Source organism: Vulpes lagopus, chromosome 3, assembly GCF_018345385.1.
Source record: "Vulpes lagopus strain Blue_001 chromosome 3, ASM1834538v1, whole genome shotgun sequence".
Classification (NCBI taxonomy): Eukaryota; Metazoa; Chordata; class Mammalia; order Carnivora; family Canidae; genus Vulpes; species Vulpes lagopus.
In genome coordinates this window covers 69,424,334-69,446,666 of record NC_054826.1, presented here as the reverse complement: position 1 = coordinate 69,446,666, position 22,333 = coordinate 69,424,334, and the positions used below count along the sequence as shown (strand labels likewise).

Below are 22,333 nucleotides of genomic sequence, written 5' to 3'. Positions count from 1 at the left end.
GTTTAAAAGAATATTTTTATAAGATTTTTTTTAAGCATACAAGCTGGATGGTGGTACAGTTCTGGCCTGAACACATCTGGTCAAAGAGGCAAATCCAAAATAACCAGCCTAGGATCTGGGTCTCAAAAGACCATCTGAATGTCAGCTGTGTCCAACCACCAGATAAAACGTTACACTAAAATTCATCTAGAAATGAACATTATGTGATCATATCTAGGAAAATCTTGGGGGCGGGGGTGGAAAGTAAGAGAGAATTAATCCTTCCAGGTATTAAAACATGTCATGAAGTGAAATTATTTAAAAAGTAAGGACTGGGGATGTCTAGGTGTCTCAGTCGGTTAAGCATCTGCCTTCAGTTCAGGTCATGATCCCAAGGTCCTGGGATTGAGTCCCACATCAAGCTCCTTGCTTGGTGAGGATCCTGCTTCTCCCTTTACCTGCACTCCCTCTGCTTGTGTGCTCATGCACACTCTCTTTCTCTCTCTTTCTCTCAATCTCTCTCTCTGACAAATAAAATCTTTTACAAAAAAATAAGAATTAGATAAAAATTAGATACAAATATTACTGTAACAGAAAAGAAGGTTGGAAAACAGACTCTAATTATAAATTTAGCTTATGATAAAGATGGTATTAAATTAGCAGGGAAAAGAGTTATTCTTAAATCATATTGGATCAAATGAATAAACATTTGGATGAAAACTTAACATAAAACTGACTCCTAGCCTCACTCCTTTGCTCAAAACCAACTCCAGATGTAGCAAAGACTAAAATTCTGAAAGAAAATATAAGGGAAATTATCTGTAATACATTTATGCATACTAGTTAAAGCAAAAAGTCATTTAAAGGAAACACAAAAGGGGCCCCTGGGTGGCTCAATCAGTTAAGCATCTGCCTTGGGCTTAGATCACATCCTCAGGTCCAAGGATCAAACCCCAGGTCAGACTCCCTGCTAAGCCCCTCTCCCTCTGCCCTTCCCTCCCCCACACTGCTCATGTTCTCTTTTTCTCAAATAAATAAAATCTTAAATAATTTTTAAAAAATAAAAAAATAAAGAAAACACAAAATCCAGAAGTCATAAAGAGGTTTAAAATTTTGAAAACAAAAATATTTTATTTTCTGCATTATTTAAAAATAAAACATAAAAGTCAAAAAACAAACAACAAATTGGGGAGAAATACAATGCACTAAACAGACAAAAAAAAGGTTAATTTGCTTAATTTACTATGGAAAGAAAATGGACAAAGAATGCAAAAAGGCAATTTATGTAAAAAAAATACAATGGACTAATAATTATTTTTAAATTACACATTACTCATAATTAATTAAATGCAAATCAAAAGAACATGATATCATTTTTACCTATCAGACTGTCAAAAGTGAAAAAATAATTTTAAAGATTTTATTTATTTATTCATGAGAGAGAGAGAGAGAGGCAGAGACTCAGGCAGAGGGAAAAGCAGGTTCCATGCAGTGAGCCTGATGTGGGACTTGATCCTGGGTCTCCAGGATCATGCCCTGGGCTGAAGGCAGCACTAAACTGCTGAGCCACTGGGGCTGCCCCAAAAGTGAAAATTTTGAAAGAATATCATCAGTGCTGGTTAGATTTGGGGACAATAAGCTCTCAGCATACAGCTAGTGAGAATATAAATTGATACAAATTTCTTGAATAGAAATATGACAATATCTGTCAAATTCTAAATTTTGCATGCTCTTAACCCTTTGATTGATACTTCCAATTAAATGTAATTCTTAAATTTTAAAGTGAGCATTTTCAAACTCTCATAGCCACTCTAGAATATGAAGCTTCCCCAAAAAGTTAAAAATAGAACTACACTACTAGGTATTAACCCACAGGATACAAAAATACAGATTCAAAGGGGTACATGCACCCTGATGATTATAGCAGCATTATCAACAATAGTCAAACATGAAAAGAGCCCATGTGTCATCAACTGATGAATGGATAAAGAAGAGGTGGTATATATGTACAATGGAATATTACTCAGCCATCAAAAAGAATGAAATCTTGCCATTTACAACAACGTGGATGGAGCTAGAGGTCAGTCAGAAAAAGACAAATATCATATGATTTCATTCATATGTGGAATTTATGAAACAAAATAGATGAACATATAGGAATGGAAAAAGAGAGTGAGAAAGAGGGAAGCAAACCATAAGAGACTCTTAACAATAGAGAACAAACTGAGGGTTGATGGAAGGAAGGGGTTGGGGGATGGGCTAGATAGGTGATGGGTATTAAGGAGGGCATTTGTTATGAAGCACTGGGTATTGTATGTAAGTGATGAATCACTAAATTCTACTCCTGAATCCAATATTATACTATATGTTAACTCACTAGAATTTAAATAAAAATTTGAAAATAAATAAAATGAGCATTTCTTTAGACTCAGTAATTCTATTTCCATGAGATTACCCTAAAGATAGACTCATAAAAATACATCAAGATGGGACGCCTGGTGGCTCAGCAGTTAAGTTCCTGCCTTCAGCCCAGGGAGTGATCCTGCGGTCCTGGGATTAAGTCCCCCAGCAGGCTCCCTGCATGGAGCCTGCTTCTCTCTTTGTTTGTGTCTCTGCCTCTCTGTCTGTGTCTATCATGTATAAATAAATAAAATCTTTAAAAAAAAAAGTACATCAAGATACAAGAATAAGGATATCCATCACAGCACAGCAACACGAAAAAACTAAAACTACTAAAAACAACAAACATCTATCAATACAAAATCGGCTAAATGAATTATGCTACATCCATGTAAAATACTATGAATTTGAAAAGAATGAAATGGAATGCCCTCTTATTCTTGACCTAAATTGGGATTCTGTAAACTAGCAAGAAGAACGTAATGTATGGATATTGCATAGGCAACCAACAGTGCTAATCACAGGTTATTTGATTCTGAAAAACTAGCATTCCTTTGTTATCTCATAATGGGGAAAATAGAACTGCTGAATCTAACTGAAAAGCAAGTTAACCTTGCAAAGTCCCATGGAAACATGACCAAGGAGCCCCAACCCTGGACTAAGACAGACACTGATACCTCTTCTGGAGAAGCACAGAGAAAGCAGTTTTTTTGTTTTTTTTTTTTTTAAGATTCCTTCATCACTAGCCACAAACAAACACACATTAGAGGTCAAAGCCTTACTTTATTCATTAGTATCTATCCCCAACATTAAGAATAATGTCTGATATACAAGTCATCTAGAATGAGTGTATTAATTAATTCCAAAGCCAATACCAGAGTAGACTCAATATAGTACTTTTGCCAACCCTGCCTGGGGACAGTTTGCATTAATACCACCTCCAGAAACCTCATCAACTGAGACCTGGTCATTCATTTATTATCTAATTAATTGTATACCTCCATCCCAATTATTTACCCCATATGCATAGACTGAGGAGATAAATACTGTATGGTGTAATTTAAGCAATGCTATGCAAAGCCAGGTCTGCAATGATATAAGTAGCCTGTAAGAATGTAAATCAATGACTGCTTCCTTCATCTAAAAAGTCTTGCTACAAAGTCTTAGAGTGTAGAAGACTTAATTCTGTTAGAAACTTATTTTCTCCTTTCATGTAACAGACTGAGAATTGCTGATCATATTTTGAATACAGCTAATATAAAGTAGGGCATAAGTGCTCAAGTTCCACTACTTGAAGACCTTTCTTTGCACTAAACATTGCTGTCATCAAATCTATTTCCCCACTGTTGGAGGGACCTGAAGCAGAAGTACACTGGTTAGGATAAGAAAGACAGGAAAAAGAGGTAGGAGTAGGGGTGCCAAATAAAGTTGACCTAATTTATGATTTGGCACATAGGAACTCAAAATAATTTCTCAAATCCTGGAAGTTAGTGATTAAATTGGTAGCAGATTAAATTGGCTGTGTCCCAGGCACCAATAATACAGTTAAAAACCGTAATTAAGCATGTGAAAATCACGTGCAATAGCTAATAGTCCTTTTCACTTTCAAAAATTCTGCAGTTTCAATTATCTGTCACTTTCCATTAGATCTGCAACTTGACTAAACTCAGGAGTTCCACCCCATAGTACCATGTCACTTAAAATCTAGTATCTGAACAAAAATGTGAAAATCACACTTTTTGAGTCTCTAGACTAACATTCCCATGAGCCAATGGTCCTTAAGTAAACACAATTTTTTTAAGTCCTCATTACAAAGCACATAGTTTCTCCTCAGGCACGATTGAGCCGCCAACTTCTCAAATCTTAATCTCTCTATCCCAAAGGAAAAATAAAAATATGACAACAGAAGTTCATAGGAATTAGAAAAGGGTACTCCCATTCTTCCATAGCTTTGGTCTTCCTCTAAATATCACTGAAAAAGAAAACTTCACAATTAAAAAATTTTCAATATAAGCAAAATATATTTTTTAAGAATTCACAACCCTGAGACGACTAGGTGGCTCAGCGGTTGAGCGTCTGCCTTTGGCTCAGGTCGTGATCCCCACCAAGTCCTGGGATGAAGTCTCACATCAGCCTCCCCACTGGGAGCCTGCTTCTCCCTCTGCCTGTGTCTCTGCCTCTCTCTTTGCATCTCTCATGAATAAATAAATAAATAAAATCTTTAAAAAAAAAAAAAAAAGAATCAGACCTATACATACAGAGAACAAACACATGGTTGCTGGGGGAGGGGCGAGGTGCTTGGAGGAAGAGAGAGAGGTAAACAGGAGTGAGAGACACAGGCTTCCAGTTATGAAATGAATAAGTAATGGGAATAAAAGGCACAGCATAGGGAATATAATCAATGATACAACAACATTGTATGGTGAAAATAGCTACACTTGTGGTGAGCATAACGTTACATATAGAGATGTAGAATCATTGTCATATGCCCAAAACCCATGTATCATGGTGTGTCAACGATATTCAAATAAAATATTTTTTAAAAAAGAATAAAGCTTAAAGAAACGATCTTCAAAATAAATACATACACTCAATAAAATCTTAAAAAAAAAAAAGGGGGGGGGGACGCCTGGGTGGCTCAGCAGTTGAGCGTCTGCCTTTGGCTCAGAGCCTGATCCTGGATCCCCAGGATCGAGTCCCACATCGGGTTCCCTGCGGAGAGCCTGCTTCTCCCTTTGCCTGTGTCTCTGCCTCTCTCTGTGTGTCTCTCATGAATAAATAAATAAAATCTTTTAAAAAATAAATACATACATACATACATACACTCCCAAAAATATTTACCACAGCACTTGGGTATTAAATTATAATTAATAAAATTATATCCATTAACTTGGAAAAAAGGTTTAATTTAAACAATTTAAAATAATATCTATGTAAAATAGGAAATATACATGGAAAATGTTTTGGTATAATGTTAAATGTAAAAGCAAGGTCCCAAATTTTATCTACAGTATTACTGCAATTCATTTTATTATTATTATTTTTTTTTTTTTTTATGATAGTCACAGAGAGATAGAGAGAGAGGCAGAGACACAGGCAGAGGGAGAAGCAGGCTCCATGCACCGGGAGCCCGACGTGGGATTCGATCCCGGGTCTCCAGGATCGCGCCCTGGGCCAAAGGCAGGCGCCAAACCGCTGCGCCACCCAGGGATCCCTGCAATTCATTTTAAAGTCAGTCATGCAGAGAAAAAAAAGACTAAAAGGAATACATCAATGAGATTACAAGTAATTTTTTTCTGTGCTTTGAAAATTCCTATAATTCCTACAGTTCCTTCAAATTTCTGTGCTCATATTACTTTTATGATTAAAATAAGTTTTACTATAAAATCCCAATAATTTACTCAAATAAGAAGATGCAGACTAATTTATAGGAGGGTAACAAAAAAGCTGTGTCTAAACTGTCTGTATTTTGGGTGTCTCCACTGAACAAATTTGTCCTTTGCTAATACTGAGGTCACTTTTTATAGTGGAGAATGAAATTTTAATAGCACATCCAAATGTGCCATTCAAATTTAACTGTTGATAATCCACATGTCCAAATCACAACCAAATATGTCCAAATCACAACCAATATGTCCAAATCATATTTTCAATATGTTGAGCTTTCATTCTGTCTAAATAAGCTAACCACAAACCCAGAAACAAAGCTAATTTGAAATCTTGTCTGTCAAAAAGAAAAAAGAAAAGAAATCTTGTCTGTCATATATGTGTGTTCTAAGCAAATCATTGGATTTCATGTATCTTCAAAGACATTGTAATAGGCTTTCTTAGTGGTGTAGATCAGTGACTCAAACTTATACAATCAATGAATTTTCTGATGCCTAAACTAAATTTCTTCTGGTTTCTCTTTGAACTCATCCCTTCCAGTTCTGTCCTGCTGCAAGTAAAGGCAACTGTTCAGTTACTCAGATCCCATCAAACAGTGACCTTCGCTTTATATTACTGATTATTACATCCTATATAACGTGATTTTTATTTGATTATAAGTGGTGGTAAAACAGTTCTGAGAGAACTCAACCTCTTAATTTTATTGCCAATTATAAAATACATACATGAGACAAATATTAAATTCAGGAATTACTGCTTTTGCTGCCATCTCATTTGAAAAATCTTCCATTTACTGTGAACAAGCTTTTGGTTGAAAGTAAAATCCCTTCAAACATTTTCTATCTTTGCTTCCTTTTGCCCCAACCCAGCACAAGCATCCAGGCCGTATCTTATCTTTTCCTGCACAGTATTGCAATCGGCTTTTTATAGCCAGAAACTCTCTGAATGCAAAGCACGACCTTGGCTACTAGCTTCCCCTGGCACTAGTTCGAAAGTTATTTATAACTTTAAAATTAGCATGAAAGCCTACATTTCTCATCATAACTACTCAAAACATTCCCGTCTTATATAATAATGTAATGTACTTTAATCCAGAAGGAAACCCCACATTTTAAGCCTACAATATATAACTAAGGCAGAGCAATTCAATGCAGAAACAAGAATGGACTCAAGTCCAGCTCTTCTCTTTACAAACTTGACTCTTACCTTTCTGTTGCTTTCTATAAAGTAAATGTTTTTAAAAATTCGGCTCTTGTAGGGAATTTTCCAGAAAGAGTTTTTTTGGGGAAAACAAAGAAGACGACGACTTCTTAGTCAGAGTTACAGAGTACCAAATTAAGAGGCAGTGGCAGTGGGGCAGTCACTTTAGCTGAGCGTCATTCACCCAGGATAAGAAAGAAAGGGGAGGTTACAAACCAGGGTGGGTGGTATCTAATCCTGAACTGCTAGTCAGTGACCTCACTGACAACTTGTTACTGAAAATACTTCGTTGAAAAAGGCCAGACACATACTTTGCCTAGAGATCTACAAACATAGCTGTCAGGAAGCTCTGAATAAGTTAGATTTGCATTTCTCTAGTCCCTTTCCAAAATAAGGACCTCTTTACATCTAATTAAACCTGATGGCTGGAATTATGGAGAGTGAAAAAAATGATAAAGCAAGGATAAAGGAGTCCAGGAAATCCACATATCAAAAGATCAATTATGTAAAATACAGTGTCTTCAATACCACAGGATGATGTGTCATATCTGAGATAGTGTTTTTCTTCTGAAATCTTGCCTGTCTCACCAGGTATCACACACTCTGCTCCCAGAATTTATGCAGAGCCACATAATTATCAGTAAAGCTCGTACAGTGAAGATTTACCAAAAACTCCACAGATGAAACCAGTATTAAAGTTACCAAAAAAGTCTTCTCCAACAGAATCTTTTTCCTGTGGCTGTTCTTTTTCACATTCCTCCTCCTTTTTTTTGAAATCCTTTTCCTCGATAGCCTATCATTCACCAGAACACATCCTGCATATCCCTGCCTTAGGCTTTATCATTTCATCAGTTCCTTTACTCCCGACTTGAACTCATACCACATTTCCTTACACATTACAACTTCTGCAACTTTTTTCCAATAGCTTCTAAAACAATAGGTGATAACTTAAAAAGAACTACTCCACTGTATGTTAATTATACTGGAATTAAAATCTTTAAAAATATATTTAATAAATAAACAAAAGAACTACTTATTTGAGTTTTTGGCATTCTTGTTCTTAAAACGCTGAATTCAAAATAAAAAGAAGTCAAAAAATACATTAAAAAAAGAAAAAGAAGGCATTCGTTTATTAGCTCCACAGGCACTCTTAGAACAAATATTAGGGAGCCAAGAGAAAACGCAGGGTCCTGGGACTGTCAGAATCACTGATGAAAGGGGCTTAATTTTATATTATTTCTAAGGAAATCTGCAAATAATTGTATTTTCATGTAGCTTTCTTTAAAATGTGCATAATTGGCATTTCATGTATCTAAAGATTCTTAGTTGCTGACATACTGTCCTCCCAGATTTTTTTTAAAGCAGCTCTTTCCCCCCGGAGAATCTAGGAATAGCCTCTTTTCACACTGAAAACAAAGAGTAAGTTTTATGTCTCTCAATCCATCTTTTCTTGAATAAAGAATTCACTTGACACTTGCAAAATAGAAGTTTTTGTTTTAGACTCTTAATAATGAATGTTTTCCAAACCCAGACTGTTGAACTGAACCCAAGATAAGATATCCAAATTCTATTACGAGCCACTCTGCCCACACTGTAAAACCACAAATAAGTTACTTACCTGCTCTGTACCTCTCTTTCCCATCTGCAAAATGGAAATGAAAACCCATATTCTTTCTGTTTTTCAGGGTATATGTGAATTAAATGGATACAATCTGAAATGCTTCAAATTATATTGAACTTCTCACAGATAAAATACAAATACAATTACAGTATTCGGTGTTATCAAAAAAATTAAATATTATAAGTATCCGAAAGATACTTTTAAAGAGCTCTCTAGAGGCTTTGTCTTGTTTTAATTGCCTCATAAAAAGGTAACCTCTGAGATAGGCTTCAGTTGAAGTATTTCCCACTACGGCCACAAGAGGTCCTCGTCCTAGCAATTCAAATCACGTCAGATTTGATGGGCAGAAACCCCACAATCCCCTATATTTATATCAGCTGGCTGAGAAAAAATACAGATCACCTATGTCAAGTTTCCATGGCTAACTATAGAGCAGCAGACAAAACCGGCGAAATCCGGCTTTCTCTGGGTGATCACTGAAGCATGCTGAACACTAAATAGTTTCTGTAAACTACATAGCCACCGTGTTTTGCACCCTGGCCCCCTTCCAGGTTTTTTAATTCCTTCTTGTAACCTTGCCCAGTCTTGCTCAGTATTTATTCTCCTTCCCTATTGACTTGTTTCCTTTCTTTATACTTCTCAAACTTTAAAATTTTGGCTCACACTCTTGCAAGCAAACAAAGGTTAGGGGTAAAGGAGATGGGAAAAAAAAAAAAGAGAGAGAGAGAGAAGAGAGAGAATAAACCAGACCAGTAGTAGCAATCATCCTGAGGTAATCAAAAGTGTGTCTTTGGCCCCAAAGTCACTCAACTACATATACTGAGAAGCCCCTTGATGTGGAGCCTATGTTAGGAGCCAGCTAGAACATCAGAGGCACAGAAGGGAGGCCTCCAAAAGAAAATATTTCCATCTGTATCAGCAGCCCCTCTTGGAAAATAAGCCCTCCAGGATACAATCAGTTCTTCAACTAGAATAAAATACCTTTTCTTCTTTTCATTAAAATACCTTAAAGAATGAATTTAGCTTTTGCATGAACCATGAGTCCATTTTATTCTATACATGATACCTTAAAATGTTTCAGACAATTTCAGGTTGAGGTTTCAAAAAATTATGTGATTTTCTGAACAGTTATAACACTTTTCAGGATGCGTTTTAAAGCTAAGGATGGGACACCTGGGTGGCTCAGTGGTTGAGCGTCTGCCTTCGGCTCAGGGCCTGATCCCTATGTCTCTGCCTATGTCTCTGCCTCTCTCTCTGCGTCTCTCATAAGTAAATAAATAAGAATCTTTAAAAAAAATAAAATAAAGCTAAGGATAATTTGTCTGTGATACATAAAAGTATCTTATTCAAAAAATGTGTGATAAATAGTTCTGGCACTTTGTCAGGTGTTTTAGATGAAACTAAATGAATCTGCTCCTGTTTCAAAGGTATTTTATGCTGCAAAAAAAAAAAAAAAAACATGTTTCCCAACTCTCCCTTCCCACTTACCCTGTAATTAGCTACTAACCACCTCTCCTGTTTCAAAGACAAAAAACAGAAGCCACCTGGGAAGATGCCCCATTGCCTTCTCATCATCAAATCTACAAAACCACAAGCACTGAGTCCCACCTTCTCTGGGTTCCCTCCTACTACAATGTAAGCAGTACCCTTGCTCCTATCAAAGACTAATAATCTCTTCTCTTCTGGATCCCTTCTCCCCTGCCCCCCACAAGAACTCTGCTCCTTCATTATCACTTCATGTACCACATTATCACCCTTTCTCTAATGATCCACACAAAAATATGCCACAAGACCTCTAACTTAAAAATAGCCAACAAAAACATTAGCTTCACTCTAGGGCTCCTCCTAGCTTCTGCTACCTTCATCAAAATACTTCCCAAATAAACTACTTACCGTAATTATCTACATTTTCAACTGTCATTCACTCCATAACCCATTTCTGTCCCCTTCCCTGCCCTGAGGGCTATTTTTAAGTCTACTACCAACTTCTGTGTGGCCAAATCCATACTGTCACCTCAGGGGTATCTCATCCAATCCTACAGCTTTAAAAGAGATCTGTAATAAGATGCCAGGTGGGATTTCTCAATTGTGCAGAATTGGCAACTAAGCTCAAAATAAAAGAGACTTAAGCCATCTGTGTACATTGCATGCTAACGAATTTCCAATATTTGAAGACAGACACCTCATTTAGGGCTAAGACGCAGTTAAGAAAAGAGCTACATGATCTTGGCCTCCTGTCTCTTCTCCTAGCCCTAACACTACAGAAAAAGTCAGGGGATTGAAAAGTTGGAGGAACAAGGCCGACTAGATCTCTCCTCTGGAGAGATACCAGATACAGAGATACCAGAACAGGAGCAGTGAAAAAAATCAATCTTGTCCCGTCCCATTTCTAAGTCTCTTGAGAAGACATCTGGTCAGTGCTGAAGGAAAAGGAGATGAGATTTAAACTGGAATAAAGTACAAGTTTTAAAATGGACTACACCACCTTTAAAGCACTGTACTAAGTGGTAGGAAAATTATGGAACCTACTCAATATGTCAGTCAAGAATGAGAAAGGGAGAAGCAACAGAGCAAAGTGACATCAGAGACTGGAGAAGGCAAATTAGCTCACCAGATATGCCAATCATACATCCATTTGCTAAAGAATTCCAAATTTGTATCCCCAATCTGGACCTCTCTCATGAGCCCCAGAGGTGTACATCCAACAGCCTTCTCCATTTGTTTAGCTAAAAGACATTTCAAACTTATTATGTCCCAAAAACGAGCTTTTGATTATGCCTCTCAAATCTACTTCTGTCATTCATATCCTAGTAATTGGTATCATCTCCTAAATGCTTAAGCCAAAACCTAGGAATCATCATTCATCCATTCTTTTCCCTCACAATCATCAAGAATTCCCACTAATCCTACTAAAGATAACTGAAGTTACCTTTAACATATCCACTTCTCCCTATCTCCTCTGCCCCACTATTTTAAGGCATCTGCAATCTATTCTCCACAAAGTATCTAAATGATCTTTCAGAATACAGCTCAGCTCATGTTATTCTCCTGCTTATTATCATACAATGCCTTCTTACTACTCATAATAAAATTTAAAAAAATCCAAGTTCTTTGACAAATCTAAAAGGCTCTCCTTGATCTGGCTCCCGTCAACCTCTTCCACTTCCACTTCAACTTTCAGTACTCTCCCCCATTCATTGACTTCAGTTATATATATATATATTTTTTTAAGATTTTATTTATTTATTCATGAGAGACACAGAAAGAGAGGCAGGGACACAGGCAGAGGCAGAGGGAGAAGCAGGGTCCATGCAGGGAGCCCGATGCGGGACTCGATCCCAGGACTCCAGGATCACGCCCTGGGCCGAAGGCAGGGGCTAAACCACTGAGCCACCCAGGAATCCCCTATTTTCTATTCATTAAATACCCAAGCTTATTCTCCTTAGGACTGCACTTACTGTTCCTCTGCCTGAAATAATTTCCTCCCAACTATTTATATGTCTGGCTCATTTTCATCCTTCACCTTCTCAGGGAGGTATTACCTGATTACCTTATCTCACTGCCCCCGTCACTTAACACAACCTTGCATATTTATTTGTTTGTTTACTTATTCTGTCTTCACTTGAGAATAAAAGCTAAGGGCAGTGGCATAGTCCCTAATGGTACAGCATTTGCAAATTAATTTAGCATATGCAAATTAACTTAATAAAATGTGAAGCATCAATAGCTATGGGATTTCAAAGGATTGAAAGATGCTCCAGAAGAGGACAATCCAGGAATTTTTCCTGGAGTGAGTTATATTAGTCTTCATGCAGAAATAAAAAATACCAGCAAAATACAAGAACAATGTTTTATTACTTTTATTTATCAAATATCCCTCAAATCCACTGCCCCTCCATCTTTACAGCTACTACATAGCCCCAATAAAAACAAAGCCTCAGGGCACCTGGGTGGCTCAGTTGGTTAAGTGTCTGCCTTCAGCTCAGGTCATGATCCCAGGGTCCTAGGATTTAGGCCCATACTGAGCTCCCTGCTCAGCGGGGAGCCTGCTTCTCCCTTTGACCCTCACTTCATTCATGCTCTCAATCGCTCAGTCCTTATCTCTCTTTCAAATAAATAAAATCTTTAAAATAAATAAATAAGATAAAATATCTCAATTTAACTATTTCAGAACTATCAAAATTGACACATCAACTTCATTGCCTTCATGATAAGAGGGGCAAAAATGAATGTTTTCTCATTAATTTTTCTTACTTAATTTTCTCAGAGTGCCATGTTTCAACTTTGACAGCCCATCTTGCTGTTAGTCAATAACCTTAACAAGCACAGTAATTACAGTCAATCATGTCTGCTTTAGTACATTGATTACTTTGTTATTTCTTTTTCAACTTGTTAATGAAAATTCCCAGCACAGACCTTCTTGGTGACATTTCTTTTATTAATTAACCACCCTATCATCCCTTGAATATATTAATCAACCACAGGATCTAGTATTGATGGTTCTAAGAACAACTTGCTCTTGCAGCTTTGAAAATCACAATCATTTTCAGAGATACAGAACATCTAGAAAGAAATCAACATTTACTGTCATTCAACTTGCCTTTTTGTTTCATATTATTTAAACAGATGTAATTATTGTATGTAACTATTGGTCAAATTATTTAATACAAGAGATGTATTTAAATATACTTAATTTTTACTTGATATAGCTTTTATTTTTTAAAAGATTTATTTATTTATTTTAGAGGGAAAGAAAGTGCATGAGTGGGGGGTGGGGCAGATGGAGAGGGAGAGACAGACAGACTTTGCACTGAGTGTGGAGCCCAATACCAAGCTTGATCTCACAACCCCAAATCATGACCTGAGCCAAAAATCAAGAGTCAGAGACGCTTGACTGAGCCACCCAGGTGCCCCTTTGATACAGCTTTTTTTTTTAATACAGCTTTTAATATGCTAGAGAAATTGTCTTATCTTTGTGAATGTAACATCAAAAGCTAATAGTAAATAATGTAAATAACAAGTAATGTAGCATCTTAGCCTAGAGGCCCTCAACAAGGAACACAGTAATATTGATATCATTTAAAAGGTAGAATCAGGGATCCCTGGGTGGCGCAGCGGTTTGGCGCCTGCCTTTGGCCCAGGGCGCGATCCTGGAGACCTGGGATCGAATCCCACGTCAGGCTCCCGGTGCATGGAGCCTGCTTCTCCCTCCGCCTGTGTCTCTGCCCCTCTCTCTCTCTCTCTCTCTGTGACTATCATAAATAAATTAAAAAAAATAAAAGGTAGAATCATTTCTGGCCTCCTAAGAGTACTAGGTTAAATCTATCTTTGAGGCAAATTGTCTCTTTGTTCTGAAAAAAAAACAATATGGTAAATTTTCTGGTTGTACAAATACACAAAAGCTAGTCTCACCTAAAATGTGAAGAAGAAAATGACTACTGTTTTATACAGAGAAATTCAGCAAGGTATGTCGCTACAGATTTTTATTGCTTCTTAAAGAGCAATAAAGAGCATAAGAGCAATGTTTCTTTTCCCTTGATGGATTTATATGGTTCTTAAGCCCATCAGAACTGACACCCTCTTTATAAAATAAGTGTTTTCCATGTCCTTTTTTAATATCCTAAAATGAAATTCATAGTTACTAACTACACATTAACCATCTATATTGAATCTTTAAAAACACATTTTATATAGGAACTTAAGTTCTATACATTATAAGTATTTATATAATTTATATATTTGTATTTCATTACACAAATGCTCAGTCCCACACTGGAACACATGATGAAAGTCACTTTTCTCCTTAAGCATAGAATCACTGTGAATGTGATACTTAAAAATGTAAATTGATATGGATGTGTTGTGTTTGTGTTGGTAATTCAAATATCTACAGCTGCTTTGCAACAGTGACAAGATTTTTCTGAAATGGTGAACAATCCCCCATATAATACAGAACAAAAAAAGAACAATCTTCCTTTGATATACCCAAGCGCAATCTTCCTTAGATATACTCAAGTGTATTCCTAGAAAAATCAGTATATATTAAAACTATGCAAAAAAAGTTAGTATTTAGAAGTTCTACCAGAGTTCGAGGCTTAGAAATTTATAAATGGGACCCACATTAAGTCCAGTGGGATATCTGAAACTTGCTTGGGATGTCAGACAATTCATTTTAGAGGAGAGTTTCACACATTGCAAAATCTGTAAGCTTCTTTGGCTCAAGCCAATTAAATGCCAAATGTGCCGGACACTACATGACAACCAAAACTACCTGCCCTAGGGTGAAGGTGAAGAGATAGGACTTGAGAATCACTGCTGTAAACATTCCATGTTTATAAGAGCCCCAGGGCTGAAATGAAGATAGATAGATAGATAGATAGATAGATAGATAGATAGATAGATGAGAGATGATAGATAGATGATAGATAGATAGATAGATAGATAGATAGATAGATAGATAGATAGATGATAGATAGATGATAGATAGATAGATGATAGATAGATAGATAGATAGATAGATAGATAGATAGATAGATAGATAATAGATAGGAAAGTAAATTTTGTAAAAAGTCCTAACTAAAATGACATTGCACAACTTAGAATGGACTACTATAGTCCCAAACATGGTCTTAAAAAGAATAAGTCAGATTTCTAAAAAATGTATTGAAGACAGTTATGGTAATTGCCTAGAGGAGAGGTGAGAATGGGCAGTACCCACAAGGTCAGACTTTATCCTATAAGTAAGGGAGTGAGGTTTCTGTGAAAATACTGGATATTTCCACTGTTACTTACTCTGGGGAAGAAGTTGAACCTAGGACAGGAATGAGAACTGGAAAGTCAAGTTTTTAGCTGAAAATGCCAGAGAAGGGGAATCCCTTTCTCTGGGAAGTCCATGGTTTGGGAGCCTGGACTCCAGATAGAAAGGAAAAGCCAGACAGTATCCCACAGTGAAAAGACAAGCTGACATGTTCATAACTGTAGTAGACAGAAACAAGGTAGAGAAACACTTTTAAGGATGCCTTAAAAATGACTCAGAACTTGGACCAGAGAATACTGAGCATAGCCCCAGTAATTATTTATCTGTATGTGTTTTTACCGTAATTATTGTGTTATCTTTATCATGCCTCTTTCTGTTAAACTCTGGTTAAAATGCTAGGCTGTGGAAAATTAAGAAAAGCATCTGTTTTCTAATTCAGAGCTTTGTGCAGTGGCAGTATCATAGCCAATGAGGTTTCTCCGAGGCGCGATTATTGCTAATTGTTTTCTAATTCAGATGGAATACTGATCTGGAGAACATGAGCAAAAGCAACAATGCAACACATGATAAAGTGTCTAAGACAGAAAAGCATGGTAAGGCTCTTCATAAACAAAATTGAGAGAGTTCTGGGGATGACTCAGATATAGCCAAGAAAGACTTTAAGAGGCTGATTTCTGGCATTAAAACAATGGGGACAAGGTGCGCCTGGCTGGCTCAGTCCCTATAGTGTGCAACTCTTGATCTCGGGCTTTTAAGTTTGAGCCCCCCGTTAGATGTAGAGATTACTTTAAAATAAAATATTTCTTTAAAAGGTGGGGGGAGCTGCCAGGGTAGCTCAGTTGACTGGGCTTTAGACTCTTGATTTTGATACAAAATCAATGCCCAGAAATCAATGGCATTTCTATACACTAACAATGAGACTGAAGAAAGAGAAATTAAGGAGTCAATCCCATTTACAATTGCACCCAAAAGCATAAGATACCTAGGAATAAACCTAACCAAAGAGGTAAAAGATCTATACCCTAAAAACTAAAGAACACTTCTGAAAGAAATTGAGGAAGACACAAAGAGATGGAAAAATATTCCATGCTCATGGATTGGCAGAATTAATATTGTAAAAATGTCAATGTTACCCAGGGCAATTTACACGTTTAATGCAATCCCTATCAAAATACCATGGACTTTCTTCAGAGAGTTAGAACAAATTATTTTAAGATTTGTGTGGAATCAGAAAAGACCCCGAATAGCCAGGGGAATTTTAAAAAAGAAAACCATAGCTGGGGGCATCACAATGCCAAATTTCAGGTTGTACTACAAAGCTGTGGTCATCAAGACAGTGTGGTACTGGCACAAAAACAGACACATAGATCAATGGAACAGAATAGAGAACCCAGAAGTGGACCCTGAAATGTATGGTCATCTAATATTCGATAAAGGAGGAAAGACTATCCATTGGAAGAAAGACAATCTCTTCAATAAATGGTGCTGGGAAAATTGGACATCCACATGCAGAAGAATGAAACTGGACCACTCTCTTTCACCATACACAAAGATAAACTCAAAATGGATGAGAGATCTAAATGTGAGACAAGAGTCCATCAAAATGATAGAAGAGAACACAGGCAACACCCTTTTTGAACTCAGCCACAGTAACTTCTTGCAAGATACATCCACGAGGGCAAAAGAAACAAAAGCAAAAATGAACTATTGGGACTTCATCAAGATAAGAAGCTTTTGCACAGCAAAGGATACAGTCAACAAAACTAAAAGACAACCTACAGAATGGGAGAAGATATTTGCAAATGACATATCAGATAAAGGGCTAGTTTCCAAAATCTATAAAGAACTTATTAAACTCAACACCAAAGAAACAAACAATCCAATCATGAAATGGGCAAAAGACATGAAGGGAAATCTCACAGAGGAAGACATGGATCTTACATACACATGAGAAACATACATCTTACATACACATGAGAAACATACACATGAGAAACATACACATGAGAAAATGCTCTGCATCACTTGCCATCAGGGAAATACAAATCAAAACCACAATGAGATACCACCTCACACCAGTGAGAATGGGGAAAATTAACAAGGCAGGAAACAACAAATGTTGGAGAGGATGCGGAGAAAAGGGAACCCTCTTACACTGTTGGTGGGAATGTGAACTGGTGCAGCCACTCTGGAAAACTGTGTGGAGGTTCCTCAAGGAGTTAAAAATAGACCTGCCCTACGACCCAGCAATTGCACTGTTGGGGATTTACCCCAAAGATTCAGATGCAATGAAACGTCGGGACACCTGCACCCCGATGTTTCTATCAGCAATGGCCACAATAGCCAAACTGTGGAAGGAGCCTCGGTGTCCATCGAAAGATGAATGGATAAAGAAGCTGTGGTTTATGTATACAATGGAATATTACTCAGCAATTAGAAACGACAAATACCCACCATTTGCTTCAACGTGGATGGAACTGGAGGGTATTATGCTGAGTGAAATAAGTCAATCGGAGAAGGACAAACAGTGTATGTTCTCATTCATTTGGGGAATATGAATAATAGTGAAAGGGAATATAAAGGAAGGGAGAAGAAATGTTGGGAAATATCAGGAAGGGAGACAGAACATAAAGACTCCTAACTCGGGGAAACGAACTAGGGGTGGTGGAAGGGGAGGAGGGCGGGTGTTGGAGGGGAATGGGTGACGGGCACTGAGGTGGACACTTGATGGGATGAGCACTGGGTGTTTTTCTGTATGTTGGTAAATTGAACACCAATAAAAATTAATTTAAAAAAAAAAGACTCTTGATTTTGGCTCAAGTCATGATCTCTGGGTCCTGAGATCAAGGCCCTCATGGGGCTCCAAGCTCAGCAGGGAGTCTGCTTGGGTCTGTCTGTCTGTCTCTCTCTCTCTCTCTCTCTCTGAGTCCCTCTGCCCAGTACATGATCTCTCTCTCTCTCTCTCAAAAAATACCTAAAAAAAAAAAAAAAGACAATGGAATCTTGAGCTATTGAAATCTAGATATTTAAAAGAATATGTGACCTTATCTTATAAAACATGGTAATTCGGACATATCGAATAACATACAGTTAAGTCTTCAAGAAATGGTAGCTATATATACTCATTTTAACTATTAGTAAATGGTATATAGTTCACGTTGTATTTTAGGCAAACTCTACCTCAACTTTAGCAGTGAGCAAGCACAAGAAAGAGAAAGGACCAAGCAACAATATTGAGCAAGCAAGAATTAAGGCCAGAGGAACTGACCAAATGATAGGCCAAATCCCAAAGAGACCCAGACAGCAGCCCAACAAGTTGTTTGGGGGTGAGGAGGATACAGCAAATTTGTACTTAGCTAGGACCAGTTACAATGTCCAACAATCTAGAAAGTGGGGCGCTGCAGCAGAAATCTTCCCCAGCAGTGTGATTCTATGCTAGGTGGCAGTGATGCCCTATTTCAGGCGGTTCATCTGGGAACTGCTAAGTATTAGGCAGGGAATTAGAGCCCCAGCCAAGTGCACGGGGTCAAAACTCAATCACCCAGATTGAATAAACATGGTGGAGACTTAGAAGGAAGGTTGTCATTCAATGGATACATCAGATATGGAAAATTCCAGATTCCATCTACAAATAGGATTTGTTTGGGAACTGGGATGGATCCGACCAAGGCCGTGGATTGCAAATGTCAGTATCAATACAAGTGAAGAAGTTTGAGATAGACATTCTTTACATATTGCAGGTTTAGTTTTTCTCAAATAATACATGCAAACACTTATTATGTCCAGAGCTATAAGAACCCTTTTCATATATTCTTGAGGGTAGGCATCTTAACTGACCAGCGAGTCAGCTTGATAAACAGAACCTTTACTATACAGCCCCTGGATATGAATGATCCTTGTGGGGTTTTTTTCAGTATGCTATTCTTTTCAATAACAAAAACATAAGAGTTCAGTGTTTTATTACTAGAATTCATGTTATCAAATATGTTAACATGATGTGCAAGCCAGGAATTTTTGCTTCAGAAATTATGTGATAGCAGCTAAGCATTGGAGATTTTAAGGTACTTATTAAAGGACCTAGTTAGTACCATGGATTCAAAAATAAAGAAAATCTCAGTAGCTGAAAAACTAAAGACCATAACTCACAGACACCTTCTAATTCTGATTACTAACTGTGAATTTAAATAAGTTAAAACTTCTGGGGCACCTGGGTGGCTCTGCCAGTTAAGGATCTTCTCTTGGTTTCAGCTTAAGTCATGATCTCAGGGTCATGAGCTCAAGCCCAGAGTCCTGCTCTGTGCTCAGTGCACAGTCTGCTTGAGATTCTCTGCCTCCTGTCTTCCCTGCCCCCCCCACTCCTCTCATGCATGCCATGTGTGCTCTCTCTTTCTAAAATAGATTTTTTAAATCTAGCCAAGTTAAAATTTCTATTAACAATCTTAATTGTTTCCTCTTGTTAATAAACAGAGTTAATATTTTATCTTGGAAACTAAGACAAACACTAAGAACTAAATTTTTAAAATTCAGTACAGGGCTTTACATCTAGCAGCACTTCACAGAATCTCAGACTATTCACTAGTTTGACAAATGTTCAGAGAAAAAGAGTGACAAGGAAGGTTAGTAACAGATAAAAGAGGTAATGAGAGAATTCTTTTCTAGTAAGACTAGACCAGTTCTAGTTTTTGTTCCTCTTTTTCTAAAGAAGGTGAGGCAAAGCATGAATCATGTCATATAGTTTTTGCTATCCTCCTTGCTCTCTTTGAATTTTTACAGATGCCTCAACTATACAAATAATTCACAGCTACCAACTTCAAAGGAGGAAATAATGTAAGGATGCTATCTATCCCCAAAAAAAGAAACTGTCAAGGAGAAAGAGGTTTAATTAAAGATGTAGCTTTGAGACTATATTGATATTTTGTCTTTATTCCTTTACCGAATGGAAAGAAACCATAGCAGAGACCTATAACTAAGTAGTAGAAGCACTAAAACTTCTAGAAATGTTCTCTCAAAGAAATAAAAAATAATGAATACCTAAATTTCATCAAAGTTGTTTTATATGATCCCTTATCCCTTATAAAACACCTATAAAGACCTTTTAAAGGACTTCATGGGGGCAGCCCTGGTGGCACAGTGGTTTAGCACCTGCCTTTGCCCCAGGGTGTGATCCTGGAGACCCAGGATCGAGTCCCACATCATGTTCCCTGCATGGAGCCTGCTTCTCCCTCTGCTTCACTCTCTCTATGTTTCTCGTGAATAGATAAATAAAATCTTTAAATAATAATCAAAATAAAATAAAAAAAGGACTTCATGGTTCCATTATTTAAGTTTATATTTTCACATTTCTCACCAGGACACCTGCACCCCAATGTTTATAGCAGCCATGTCCACAATAGCCAAACTGTGGAAGGAGCCTCGGTGTCTATCGAAAGATGAATGGAAAAAGAAGATGTGGTCTATGTATACAATGGAATATTCCTCAGCCATTTGAAACAACAAATACCCACCATTTGCTTCGACGTGGAGGGACCTGGAGGGTATTATGCTGAGTGAAATAAGTCAATCGGAAAAGGACAAACATTATATGGTCTCACTCATTTGGGGAATATAAAAATTAGTGAAAGGGAATAAAGGGAAAGGAGAGAAAATGAGTGAAAATATCAGTGAGGGTGACAAAACATGAGAGACACCTAACTCTGGGAAATGAACAAGGGGTAGTGGGAGGGGAAGTGAGTGGGGGGTTGGGGTGACTGGGTGATGGGCACTGAGGGGGGCACTCCGCGGGATGAGCACTAGGTGTTATGCTATATGTTGGTAAATTGAACTCCAATAAAAAAAAATTTTTTTAAGTTTATATTTTCACATTTCTAATGTTAAATATTCATTGAATGAATTCACATATTTGATCATGTCTTTTCAATGTTTATGAGCTTTATTAAGATCTTTTCTGCGGGTTTCTTATGACACAAAAACACTACATAACCCAGACTTTTACTTGAGGAAGAAGGAAGAGAAGCCTGCCTGGCTGGCTCAGTCAGAAAAGCATGTGACTCTTGATCTCAAGGTCATGAGTTTGAGCCTCACACTGGGTATAGAGATTACTTATATAAATGAAACTTTAAAAAAAGAAGAAGAAGGGAGAGAAACAACTACATTTGCTCCCTAAATTCTTAAACAACTAATGCCACAAGGCCCACGATCCAAAATAGTAGCTTCATTGTGAATAAATGCTTTTTAGTCTGTTTTTCAAAATACTATAAACCAAGTATCACTGTACCAGATACTTCCAGGGCCCTGCCCACACAAGTTCAGCTTCATTTGTGATTCCAATCACAGTGGGGAAGATAGTTCCTGGAGGGCCACAACAACACCACCTCATCACTATCACACTTCATATCTTTCACTGGCTGCCCCAGGGCTTCTACAATGCCACAGACATACAGGGAGCCCACTCAGTATATGCATATCCCTACAGATTTGGACGAGTGAGTGCTCAACCAGTGGGGGCCAAGAACAACTAGTAGACTATTGCTCCTTCTAGTTGACCCATAGGTTAAGAACTCTAAGGGGCATCAAGCCCCAAACAGGGCTCAGCAGTGAATTTGATAATGCAGGCTTATCCTACATTATCCTTTCCTCTTTTCATCACTCTGCCCGGTCCCTCATCCCTACTCCCTGCTGTAGGAGTAAATAAACTACCTAATAAACTACTTAGACACAAGTCTCAGTCTTTTTTCTTTTGGGAAGAATCTAAGCCAAGACCATTTATACCAGGAGTGGGGCTAGAAAGCAGACCCTTAGGATGGTACTTTCGAACAGGATCACTCACAGTCCAGATGGAAATGAGAGCCCTTTGCTGGTGATAAGCCCTAACATATGACATTTCACTAGTGTGGATTAAGACATAGTACAAGTGAAAGAGCTGATTGTGAGCATCTATTCCCAATTCTGCATTCAGTGACATCACACAAGTAATTTAAGAACAGCCATAG

General features: G+C 37.5%; 1 protein-coding gene and 1 pseudogene across 6 annotated transcripts in view; one reads left to right on the top strand and one right to left on the bottom strand.

Annotated features, from left to right (window-relative positions):
• The window catches only part of CTNNA3 (catenin alpha 3), a 1,730,823-nt gene extending 1,721,986 nt beyond the window's left edge, over positions 1-8,837 (bottom strand). For 2 of the 6 annotated variants that reach the window (XM_041748054.1, XM_041748055.1), the window contains exon 1: positions 8,585-8,837. In XM_041748054.1, coding sequence (XP_041603988.1) covers positions 8,585-8,633 — 49 coding nt within the window. In that variant the 5' untranslated portion in view covers positions 8,634-8,837. Of the gene's footprint in view, positions 1-6,972; positions 7,140-8,584 lie in introns of those variants that run through there. The other 4 variants (XM_041748056.1, XM_041748051.1, XM_041748058.1 and 1 more) reach the window with 4 other exon arrangements.
• Positions 8,838-15,783: 6,946 nt separating this feature from the next.
• Positions 15,784-15,903, top strand: LOC121488594 (annotated as a pseudogene).
• The last annotated feature ends 6,430 nt before the right edge of the window (positions 15,904-22,333 follow it).